Source organism: Gouania willdenowi, chromosome 3 (genome assembly GCF_900634775.1).
Source record: "Gouania willdenowi chromosome 3, fGouWil2.1, whole genome shotgun sequence".
In the NCBI taxonomy this organism is placed as follows: domain Eukaryota; kingdom Metazoa; phylum Chordata; class Actinopteri; order Blenniiformes; family Gobiesocidae; genus Gouania; species Gouania willdenowi.
Genome location: NC_041046.1, coordinates 39085836 through 39098575, shown reverse-complemented (window position 1 = coordinate 39098575; position 12740 = coordinate 39085836). Strand labels below are relative to the sequence as shown.

General features: G+C 35.4%; 1 protein-coding gene across 2 annotated transcripts; it reads left to right on the top strand.

Moving 5' to 3' along the window:
* Positions 1-4689: 4689 nt before the first annotated feature.
* gtf2a2 (general transcription factor IIA, 2) lies at positions 4690-8569 on the top strand. 2 transcript variants are annotated; one of them, XM_028434133.1, is made up of 4 exons: positions 4690-4841; positions 6333-6437; positions 7251-7408; positions 8368-8569. In XM_028434133.1, coding segments are annotated over exons 1-4 (339 nt in total). In that variant the 5' UTR covers positions 4690-4766; the 3' UTR covers positions 8369-8569. The 2 variants fall into 2 exon arrangements, with proteins under 2 accessions (XP_028289934.1, XP_028289926.1); XM_028434125.1 differs by lacking the exon at positions 8368-8569 and having other exon boundaries at positions 7251-7412.
* Positions 8570-12740: the final 4171 nt, after the last annotated feature.

Here is a 12740-nt window from a genome sequence, read left to right as displayed (position 1 = left end):
AGAAACTCCGGATATCAGCTTTAAGTACAAGTAAAATTACTGATTTAGAAATATACCCATGAAGGCAACTCATTTATAGTAGCATGAGTATACTTGTCATCCATTACTTACTTTCACTTCTGCAAACACACACATTTAAATTGAACATCACTGAATGCTAAAATGAATGTTTTCCTAAATATATTAGGATGCCAATATGGTGGTAAACAGTGAACCTTTGTATCCCACAACAAACAGACAGGGTTCCACATTCTGGAGCTTTCTCTGTGGAGCTCTTCTGTTTCAGGGAGGTTGGAAGGTAGTTTCTGATAAACTTATCATGATCAGGGCTTCATTCATCCTCGAATTCAACCTGTAAACAAACAATTAGTCGAGTCAACGACAACAAGTAGGCAGACGAGGCCTCTGGGGACCTGTCTGCATATCTAATGAGCTTATTATCATAAGGAGGGAGTGTTCTCCTCTATCACACACACACACACACACACACACAATAAGGCTTCACTCTCTTTGGATGTTTACTTAATCTGATATTTATTTGTCAATAATTTCACCTCATAACAACTCAATAGGTCACTTACTGTGAGTTACAGAATGGAAACATGTCATTTCTGCTGATTCGTACAGGATTGTAGGGTCGAGACCACAAATATCCGCTCAGAGGCTGTGTTGGAAATGACACTATACACTACAACAGGGGTCACCAACCTTTCTGAAACCTTGAGCAACTTCAAAGTCACTGAATAATCCAAAGAGGTACCACTTTGATACACAGTGCACAGAAATACTGCTACAATTTCCCAGTTCAACTTTAGTTAGAGAGAAAAATGATGAAGGAAGACTTTGCATCTACCTAAAAAGTGAGGAAACACTTTCAAGTTTCAACATGTAACACTTTATTCCTCTTTATTTATGCCATTGTTTCATTTTCAAATTACTACTTTCACAGGGAATCATCATGTTTCTATTTGACTAGCCAAAACAAGTTCTTACAATGCAACAATTATGTAAGACTTTTATAAAAGTATACTTTCTTATTTAAGCTAATTTCACAATTATTTTAGGAATAAAACATTACAATCTAAAGACCAAATGTGCAGCATCTTTAATGAAATCCTATCTGCGATACTTGAACACATTTGTCTCAGCAATGTTTCAGTGAAAACAAACATTTAAAAATGGTTAATTTAAATGAAAAAAAAGTCTTAAACTCTAAGGCTCTAAATATGTCTGTGATCTGAATCTTTGTGAGTTTGAAGCCTGATAATCAGGTTTTAAATGGAATTAACTGGTGAAAACTGCTGCTGTTAGATCAGGCCTGTGGGAACCTAACATGGTCAATGCGGGCGACCGTGTTGGTGACCCCTCCACTACAAACTCAACAAGTATGTAATGTCTGCTACAGTATACTATTAGTATGATTAGCATGATGAGCGTTCCCACTGAAGTATACTTCCAAGTTTCCCAAGATGCATTTCAAACCTACATCGACAAAAACCTGAAGCACACTGAGGCTAAATATCTCTGTTAATTCTCCACCTTTGAAAGTTCTGAAAACAATTTAACTGAAAAAGTGACCAAGTAGAATATCAACATGTGCTCATTTGATCCATGAAACTCACAGAACACATCTCATATTTGGAGACCCGTCATTGTGCTACTTCCCGTTAACTTCAAAACAAGAGCCCTATTTACAAAAGCGTTAAAAACTGATGGAAAACAAGAAAAGATGCTTTTGTTTTGGAAAGTGGATGCTTGCTTTTTAGCTTGAAGCTGGTCCCAATACAATATTACGATCTGCCCGCAATGCATCATGGGTCTGTTGAGTATGACTGGTGTGCCCACCGTGCACTGCATACTTAAAAAATGCCTCAGTATGGTATACATCTGGCTATTTCTCGCGTACTCAATCTTTCCATGCAATCTAATGTGAACTCACTATACTAACGTTGACATCAGGTAAGTATGAGTAGTACGTTAGTAAGCGATTTAGAACACAGCCAACAACGTCAAGCCCAAAATGGCTGATCGGCATGGTTTTTAAAAAGTACCAAAGAAATTTGATTAAAATGAGTTTATTTTATAGTATCTGGTTTCAAAATGTAAAGCATTGAGTCACAAACATATTGAAATTGACTGTAACGTGTTTTACTTGAAGATAATTGCTTTCTTAGTCATTTAAACTCAATGCAAAGTCATCCCAGGAGCCAGAATGGTTGCTGAGACGGGCCGAGTATGACCCACAGACCGTCAGTTTGACACATGTGGTGTGGACTTGTTCTCAATTATCTAAAGTATAGACAAGAGCCACCTTTACTGTTGATTTTCCCCCTTATGGAGCAGAAGGTGATCTTTCCTGCCGTACGGAGCTATTAGTGCCGTTATCAATTCATAGGTGGGTTTTAGATGAACGCTGAAAATGTAAATGTGCTGAATTTTTGATAGTACAATAAAGAGAGAATTATTGATATAGCACAACATGATGTTGTTTTTATTCTGCAGTAGTAAGGCTGACTGAGGGCAAAGGGCAAAGGTCAGATGAAAATGATAATTGATTTTGTTGCTGTGTTTATTAGAGCTTCATCAAATACAGATCAGTTATCAAGTGTTGAGGTTAAGCTTTTAAAAATCCATTTGATAATAAACCTATGTATTTCTGATGCTTTGCTCCCACCTGGTGGTTACTGACTGTCTGCAAAGTCAAATCACAAATTGTAAATTGTGGGGAATTTAAAAAAAAACTGTGACATTGTTTTTTTAAGGAACATTGAACGTGAAAAGTTCGGATTTTATGAAAAGCCACCTAAAACATTTTTTTTTTTTCAAAATGAATTAGAAGTTTAATTGATTATCCAATTTTGCAAAGAGGTTTTGAACATTTGTTCTCAACAATTATTCACCGGGATTACCAAAATAAAAGCTCCTTCCGGTGAATTTGCATATTAGTTTCACCCTTGACATTTAGATTTACATTTAACATTATTATTATTATTATTATTATTATTATTATTATTATTAATAATAATAATAATAATAATAATAATAATAAATTTACTTATAGAGCACTTTCAATCAAAAACATTCAACATTCATTCAGCATTTAGATTTAACATTTATATTTAGATTTAATATTTCAGAGAGAAAAAATATTACAAATTTCACAAATATTGCTCAAAATCTGGTCATAATTAACGTAAAAAAAACCCATGTTTTTTAAAAGCGTTTTTTGCTAAATGTTGCAAAAAGTTGCTGTTGAGAACAAAAAAATCCACCAAAATTTATAAAGAAAAAAAAGAAGCTGACACGTTACCACATAAAGTCTCTCGGCCGTTTGCTGCAGCCAGAGCCATTTAGAGAGAGCGTTGCAACTACAGATATTATATACGTAGATGCCGCATCGACTTTGGAGGGACGCGTCTACAGCGCCGCCATCTTGGAATGGTGCTGGTGGAGGCAGCGGTGCATGAACATGAAAGGGTTAATATATGGTATTGTTAGCAGGTTGTTATAGCTATAGTGATATAAACGCCGACAGGGTGGACAGAACATCAACGTTATGAATCTAGCGTTCCTAGCAACAGCCTGTTACGCAGAAGAAAAAAACAGACTTACTGCAGTAATTGATGGGTTAGAAAGATTACAGCATCTATTAGGCCTAATTAATGATGGAATTATTTTTATGTTGTAGACGATTCTTTATCTCTGGCTCACGTTTAAGGTTTCCCAAAGACAGTAGTTTAAGGAGATAATGGCCACGTTTACATGGGAGCTTTAATTCCTCTTTAAAGCGGAATAAAAGTCAATTCCCCTTCAACCTGACCTTGTAAACACTTAATTCCTAATGCTAATTTAATTCCGAATTAAACTTAATTCCGAATTAGATGGCTGGTGTATTCTGTTTTTAATTCGGAATTAAATAATTCCACTTAAAGCCACTGTAGGTTAAGATGAGTTTAGATGATTAGATCATAGAGGTTAGTACTAGTACTAGTAACTCAAAAAAGACAAAAAAAAAAAAAAAATGAATGGAAAAGTTTAATGGCGTCTTGGCTTTACTTCATGACGTAACTGCTTATGCTATACACAAAGAGAGCTGCGCCAGGTCCGAGGCTGTCAATTGTCATATATGACGTCAAATCCCGTTTTTCAACCTCAAATAACTTATTTAAAAACAAACTTCACGGAAAAATGAGCACTTGGACATAATGAAGAGTGATAATAACTAACGATCACAGAAGAGTTTAGGTTTGGAAAAAAGAACATGTGACGAGTATTTTAACTTTACAGTTTGACCCACATCCCATCTGTTATCATTGAGAAGGCGGGGTTTATAACCTATACTGCAGCCAGTCAGCAGGGGGAGCTCTAAAAAAATAGCTTCATTTTCCCATGGGCGTGTGTCGTCCATTCTGAGTCTATGGCTCACGGCAGCACCCGCTCCTCTTTGAGGACAGTAACTGCAGAGCAATGCGTACTTTCACGTCACGTCAGAGTCTGAAAAAACATCAGAAAAGTCCCAAATGACACCGGTAAAAATAGCTAGATTTGTAGCTAGTAGCTTTTGACAAAAACAGTCACCAAGAAGATCTAAAACGTCGCCTGGTTTAGCGAGAAACACCTCTGGCTGCAGCCATCCAATCACATCCTCTCTAATTATGCACTGGCCAATCAGAGACAGAGGTGGGAGGGTCCTAGCAGCCCGCCCTTAGCCCCGTGTGTCCTCTGTGTGTGCGTGTATGTGTGTGTCTGCTTTTTACTGAGGCTTAATGATGGCCTACCAGCTGTACCGAAACACGACGCTGGGAAACAGTCTGCAGGAGAGTCTGGACGAGTTAATACAGGTGACAGTCCATCCAAACCGACAACCACAAGCTTCGTTCCACGTTAGCCTCAGTCAACTTCCTCTCAGTTCTCCAAATCTAAGTTAATGGCAACGGTTAGCTCTGAACTGTTAGCTGTTAGCTTAGCCCAGCTAAAGACAATCCAGAAGTGTCGTGTGTTTATTATGATTACTGTGCGTGTCTAAGAGTTAGTTCATCTCTGTATAACCAACTTAATCCATATATGTTGGCTGTTAGAGCATATTAGCTTTCCTGGGTTAATTAGTTCCTACGGCTAGTAGTTAGCATAGGATGGTTAGCCTTTAAATGTTTGCTTTTACCTTTGATAAATGTGAATAGTTACTATTACCACATGTTTTCCTTTTAATTTTAAGATAACCGTGCAATGGTTTGACATTCAACACTATCTGTTAAATGTTTGAATGTATTGTGTTTTTTATTGTTGGTTGATAGCTCTGAACAGCTAGCTTTAAAGTGCTTTTCGGTCATATCTTAACTTTTACTATTAGAAGCTTTTAAATCAGAACATTCAAAGTTATCTTAGTTAACCGGCCGCGTGTGTGTGTGTGTGTGTGTGTGTGTGTTTGTTTTTCTTTACTATCAAGTGAGCCAAATCAAAAATCAAGTGCAATTCACTTTATTTATGCACTGGTTTATTGCTTTTATGTGTAAAATTATTGTTTTGAGATTGCTTACTGAGTATTACAGCCTTTTATGATAAATTGCTTGAATTTGACTATGTTGTACAGGTAGTTTAATGATTGATCAATGCATCACTTATTTATTATTATTATTATTATTATTATTAAGTTTGAAATTACTCATAAAGATCGTTTTGCTGTTTAAAACTTATTGGTTTACAGCATGCAATGAAGCTCATCTCTCACTTGCAGTATATTTTAATTAAAACATATTTAAGAAAGATAAAATAAGAAATACAATTATGTAGGGATGGGTTCAAAGAATGATTTAAATACATTTTCCATTGACTGGCCCAATATTGAGTCATAAAATCAATCAATACGTAATTTTTAATTTGTATTGCAGTGCTGTCCGTCCTCAATTCTTAATGTTTACATGGAATGTTTTTAATTTTGTGCCACATTTCAGTTAGTTTACTGTTTACAGCATTAGATCTCTAAGAATCTCTTCCATTTTCAACTAAAAATGCTACTATAATTGAAATATCCTTCACAGAATCGGAGTCTGTGTCTGTAAAAAGTCACTCCTAGTTGCATGTGAACTAAGGTTCTCAATCGTTCAGGTTTAGGTGTTTCTTTTCACTTGTGTTAAAACGTCTGCACTTGCTTCTCCAGTCAAAGAAGAAATATTTCCTACTCTGTGTTAGTCAGGTTGAGTTTTTTCTGGTCAAACGCTTTCAATGAAATTTTCTCATTAAGCTCAGCTCTGTAAAATGCCAGATTTGCAGTTGTACGTCGGTATTATGGGATGTCAGATTTGTTTATCCTGCATGATGTGTTTTGTGTGCAGACTCAGCAGATCACTCCGCAGCTTGCGCTCCAGGTCCTCCTGGAGTTTGATAAAGCCATCAACACGGCGCTCGCCAACAGGGTCCGCAACAGAGTCAACTTCAGGGTGAGTAGAATGTGAGCAAGGCCTTAAAGCTGGATTCACAGACTGCATGAAGTTCCCAAACACTCCCAGGACCAGTGCTCTGTCCTCCTGTTATTTTACTCTGGGCTTTCTTACTGTATATACTCTATGTATAAATAAACAACAATAAATAAGACACATATTTCTCTTTTAAAGTGTTGGCAGTGGCACGCCAAAAAAAAAAAAAAATGATTGCTGACAATTCATGCCAGTCTAAAATTAAAAATCAAATCATGACATTCGTCAAAGGAATATTTGTATCTGTGCACGAACCATTCTTACAAGAGACAATATATGTAATGATGTTATTATAATGTGATATCTTGTCCCACGATATATTGTCCGACTCATATCAAACACGTGTAGCAGTTGATATGCTAACCCAGAGCCACGACGATTGCATCTAACTGGTAAAATAACACACGTGGTTGCCTCTAATGCAGGACCTTCTCCTCACTTTTTCAGGTGTTAGCACTAATGCTAGCACAGTTAAAACATTTAGTAGTACTTCCAGGTGGACACTTAACGTGTTTGTTGGTTAAATGTGTTCGATTCTAATCAGAAATTCCGTTATATATTGGAGAGCTGTCAAACCTGGTATTTCATATTCAAATATTAGAAATTTCATGTATGTTTGTTTGCAGACTTCAGCAGGATTTTGATGTTTTTTTTTTTGACTTGGTGAAAATGAGGTCCTGGCCTGTAATAAATAATTAGTGCAGCCTCATGTAGTTAACATCTATATTTGCTGAAAAAAATCAAATACGAATGTTTGGTGTAACTGTGGCTCCACAGGGTTCCCTGAACACGTATCGATTCTGCGACAACGTGTGGACGTTTGTCCTGAATGACGTGGATTTCAGAGAGGTGACCGACCTGGTGAGGGTGGACAAAGTGAAGATCGTAGCATGCGATGGAAAAAGCGAGTCGACGCAGGGCAAATCTGACAAATGGTGAGTTTTCAAACACACGTCTTTGTTTTTCTGTTCATGTTAAGAACTAGGGATGTAACGATTAATCGTAAGGCAGTTAAAAATCGATTCATAGGTACCACGGTTCACATCGATGCTCTGAAAATTGAATCGCAGTACTTTTTTTAACCAGCAGAGGGCGCTATATATTAATCCTTCCAGAAGCGGACGTGACGGGCGGAATCTGCTACTATTTTCTTTCTGGCCGCCATTTACCGTTAAACATGCTCATAAATAATTCTTTACTCCTTTAGCACCAAAAGTATATCTGTAATATTACGTGAATATCTGTAAAAGTCATGTCTTTCTATTAACTCTGTCTGCTAGCATAGCTTCTCTTCTTCACTGGTGGAATAACTGCATGCCAACCGACTACTGGGTTACCAGCGCCCTCTGCTGATCTAAACAAATATCTGACGTAAATACAGTAAAATGACTTTTTTTTTTTTTTTTTTTTAAAGTCCAATCGTTAAGGCACAAAATACATTTTCAGTTGCACTTTTAAAAAGAAAAAGAACTATTACGCAGTTTTGAATTGTTTATTATAGAACCAGAATTTAAATTAATAGGCTTCTTCATTTGTATTATTCCTTTATTTATTTCATTCAAGATTTATTTTTAGTTAAATTGCATCATTTTGAATAGTTTATCAAGCGATTCTTTTGACAATGAAAAATAAAAGGAAAATAGTACAGTATTTTCCCCAAAAAAATAAAGGAATATTTTTCAGTCATTTGTCAACATTCCCATATTGTAAAATAAATCGTGAGAAAATCGTATCGTGAACCCAGAATCGTGAATCGAATCGTATCGGGAGTTGAGTGAATCGTTACATCCCTATTAAGAACCCACAAAGCAAACGCTACTTTTCTTCACAGTTTGTCTTCTTCTGTTGTGTTTATCTTTGCTGTGTTAACACTATCCTCCTCCTTTGTTTGTAGACTGTGGCTCCAGTGCAGCTGCCTGACAGACGGCTGGAAGCAGGAACTGGACTGTACATATAATTTATTACAGCAAAGTCACCCTGAGTGTGTGTGTGCACGTGTGTTTTGTATTTTTTTTATAATTCTGACTTGAACAGGAGGTTGGTGTTGAGTTAACTGTTTTTCAATAACCTGTAATAAAACTTTATTTAAACTCAAACCAGGATGTTGTTTTCAGTTTCCCCGTCTGACCAATCTGATCAGTCTGGTATTTCAATGATTTCACATTAATGTTTTATTCATTTTATTTGCTGTGTTCTTCCATCAGAGGAATTATTTTGCTTTGTACGCTACAGTATTTGTTATTGGTCGAGACGTGATGGGTATTTTATGCGTTTTATTTTGATTTGCAGTTCATTGTCTGTCCTTAACTGTCAAAAGTATTGAGACAATCCTTCAAATAAACAGTGAAAATTCAGCATGTTGACACTGGTTCAGTGAAGATATACGCAAAGTTCGCATTACAGCTTTACTAAATTCATGTACATAATATAAAAATATATTGAGTGCCATAAAACAGTGACTGTACAAAATATATATGAATTCATTTGTTTTTTAAAACACTAGTATAAGTTTTCAGTGAAATGGTCCCAAACTTTTGAGACTTTAGGTTGGTTCTTCTTCAGTGGCACAATTCTTAGAAAGCGGCCGCCGGCCTGATTTTACCTTAATTGACATGTCGGAACGCACATTTTTGTTGTCAACATTATCAATTATGTCGCTAATAATTTTTGCATTATTACCTCCGCAAAGCACAGAGTGTTTAAATTATGTTTTATACTCCGTTTGTGTTTCTGTCAGTGTGTTGGCAAGACAACTTGAAAAGTTTTGAATGGATTTGAATGAAATTTTCAGGAAAAATGGGACAAGGAACAGGTGATTTCATTTTGGTGATGTTCTGCCTACCAAAAGAAAATACATAGATATATTTTGTTGGGTGGGGCTTAGCCTGGAGGCAAAACCAAAATTGTCTTTGTTTTTTCTGAGCACGTGTCCGCTGGAATCCTATAAAACTTTAATTTATGTCCACTAACGTTATTCCTCCTATTATGGCACCCAAACACACAAGACGATATTCTAAAGCTGTTACATTACGAGCCTCCACAGTCTTTAGCCAGCAGCGTTTCCTGTTTTTGCCTCGAGCTAGAGTTGTGACGTGGGCCATTAAGGGGGTCTGTTAATCCCATTCTGTTTCCCATCCACACTGTGGAACTTCTTGTTGATGTTATAGGTTCTCTCAGAGTCAACTTTGACAGGTAGTCATGCTAACACAGCCAATGTTGACAGGTAGTCATGGTAATCCTGAGGTTACCATGTTACCGTGACCAAAGCGTGTTAGCTGAGCTGCTCGGTGGAGATCTGCGCTCTCCGAGTGCTTTTCTGGTTGTATGTGTTACATCTCGAGACAATTTATATATATATATATATTTTTTTTTTTTTTTTGTCAAACTCCACCTGTGTGTCAGGGTGCATCTAAAAAATGCAGGACAGGGGCTCTCCAGGACCAGACAGTAAATAACAGAGCCCCGTCCCATTGTAGTTTGTACCAAATCATTGTAGTTTTTTGTTCCCGTGGATGCATAAACATCCTTTAGCAGACAGTCCAGGTTTTGGGTCAATAAAAATTTTCAATTACAATTAAATCTTCAATTATCCATGTTCAAATTACATCTCGATTTTGGTGACCTGCATTTTTTTCAATTACAATTAAAATTACAATGAATTAAGTTAAATGCCAATCACGATTAATGAGCCTTTAATAAATAACCCCATAAAACTTAACCTTCCTCTTGTGTTAGCTTTCTTTTAGCATATATTATGACCCATGTCTTAAAATTCAGCTGTAAAATGCATCAAAACTACAATATCATCTAATTTCTTTCCCATCTTTTGGTTACCTTGTTAAGCTTCTTATTCACTGAAAATATTAGTATTATTTTTGGTGTTAGTCTGTCTTTTTTATGACAGTTTACCCCTTGATTTCATTTTTTTGTCAGTGGTAATATGATATTCAAGAACTGACAGGCAGTGTGAAAAGTTGATATGAAACATATTTTAATAATTAACTACATATGTGTACGCCATAGAACTGTAACAAGGTTCCACGGGTTTGCGTTGAATGAAATTGTAAATTACATTTTTTAAAGAATTTTCATGTCAATTACTATTACAAGTCAATTATCTATTTTCAGTTCCAATTATGTTTATGTCATAAATGTAATGGATTACCAATTATGCAATTACAACTATATTGACCCCAACCCTGCTCTTGTCTAGTAGTATGTCGACCTAAACGAGAGCATAAAATTACTCAAAAAAGAAAAATACACACATTTTTGATAAAAACATTCACGATGAATATAGACAAAATGACAAAGTACACACAAAACCTCAAAATATATGTAAATTACTTCAGGAACACAAACTGAAAATAAAAAAATACACAAAATGAGTCAATGACATAACACGCAAAAATAAAAATCACAATGAGTAAAAAACAAAACAAAAATGGCAACAAAATCCCAAAATTTCCTGTAATAATGCGCAGATTAGTCATTATTCTAAATGCTGACACATGAATATTGATCATCTGGGACATTCTGATCAGATAACCACGTTTTTATGTCTCTCGCTGTGATACAAGTTCTGTTCTTGTTGTATTTTATGGTTTGAATACTTATCACCTATAAACAGTGGGTGGTAAATCAATCTAAGGGTGTTTTAACTGTGCCAACATCATGTCCTTATTATTCATTGGTTAGTAACAGATGAGTCAAACCAGTCTTAATTTTCATATTATTATTATTATTATATAGTGCCGAACATAACAGTCGTCTCATGGCGTTCAAGTTAGTCAGCCCTGGTTTTAATAAAAGTGAAAATTCTCATAGTGTAGAAAATAAACAGGACAATAAAACACATTTATCTGGTTTCCTTTATAAAAAAACACCAATATCTGAATGTTTTTCTTTGCACCAATAAACTACAACAACAGTAAAGAAAGAAGCACAGATTCAATCAGCTGCGGTTGCCAGGTTGTGTAAACTGCTACGTGTTTCCCTTCAACAGCGATGGCTTCTGATCCCACAGAGTAATTAACATGTGAAATACGACGCAGTGCCAGGGCCACAGTGTGTGCAACATCCTCATATTGTTGTGTGTGAGTTGTATAATGTCTTTTTAACTCATATTTCCTTATGAATTCCTAAACTTTGCTTGTATACTTCAACTTTCCTGTAGCTGTTCTTTGAGAGAGCGTTTTCTACGGTAAAATCTGTTATAACTGGAGAAACAGCAACACTACAATATAAAGTGAACCCTGGTCAGAGCAGTGGGTAAAGGGCACCAATTGTAGAGTTGCACGTGTTAAAATAAACAGCAACTTTTAGCAGCAAACCATGTTTACTTTTGACCAGATTTAAAGCAAAATTTGTGTTTGCTTTTCTAGTAAAAATATAATGCAAATGTTAAATCTAAATATTAAATATTAATAATAAATATAACTGTTCAATCTGAAACTAAATGTGAAAATATAAATGTTACATTTAAATATAACTGTTTTGGTACTTCAGGTGAATTTGCATATTAGCTAAATATTTAGATTCACCCGTGTCATTTAGATTTAACATTTAGATTTAGAATCAACATTTATATTTAGGTTTAATATTTAACATTTATATTTAACACTGACATATTTTTACAAGAAAAGAAATATCACACATTTTACAAATATTGCTGTAAATCTGGTCAAAAGTAACTTTAAGAACACATTTTTTAAACAAGGCAAAAAGTTGTTACATTTAAATTTAAATCCTAAATGTTGAATCTTAAATGAGCTTTTATTTTGGTACTCCAGGTGAATTTGCATAGTAGCTAAATATTTAGTTTCACACGTGACAGGTAGATTTAACATTTAACTTTTTGATTTAATATTTAACATTTAGCATTTAGATTTAACATTTATATTTAAATGTAACATATCACATTTAGATTTAGGGTTGACATTATATATTACGAGAAAAAGATATCACAATTTTCACAAATATTGCTGGTCAAAAGTAACATTTAAAAAATTCACATGCGCTTTTTAAATGTGATTTTTTGCTAAACGTTGGGAATAGTTGTGCAACTTTACAATCAGCGCCCCATAAGTGTGACCCTGCAGGAAGCTCTTGTTCTAACCCCCTGGTTATCTGGTTCGTTACTGAAGACCTGTGAGATTAGGATGATGGTAAACACTGGATATGGAATCATGGGATTAATACACAATGGTTCTTAAGGTGCAAGAAAGGTGCCATACAACCACAAGTAGTCATTGGTAATAATAATAT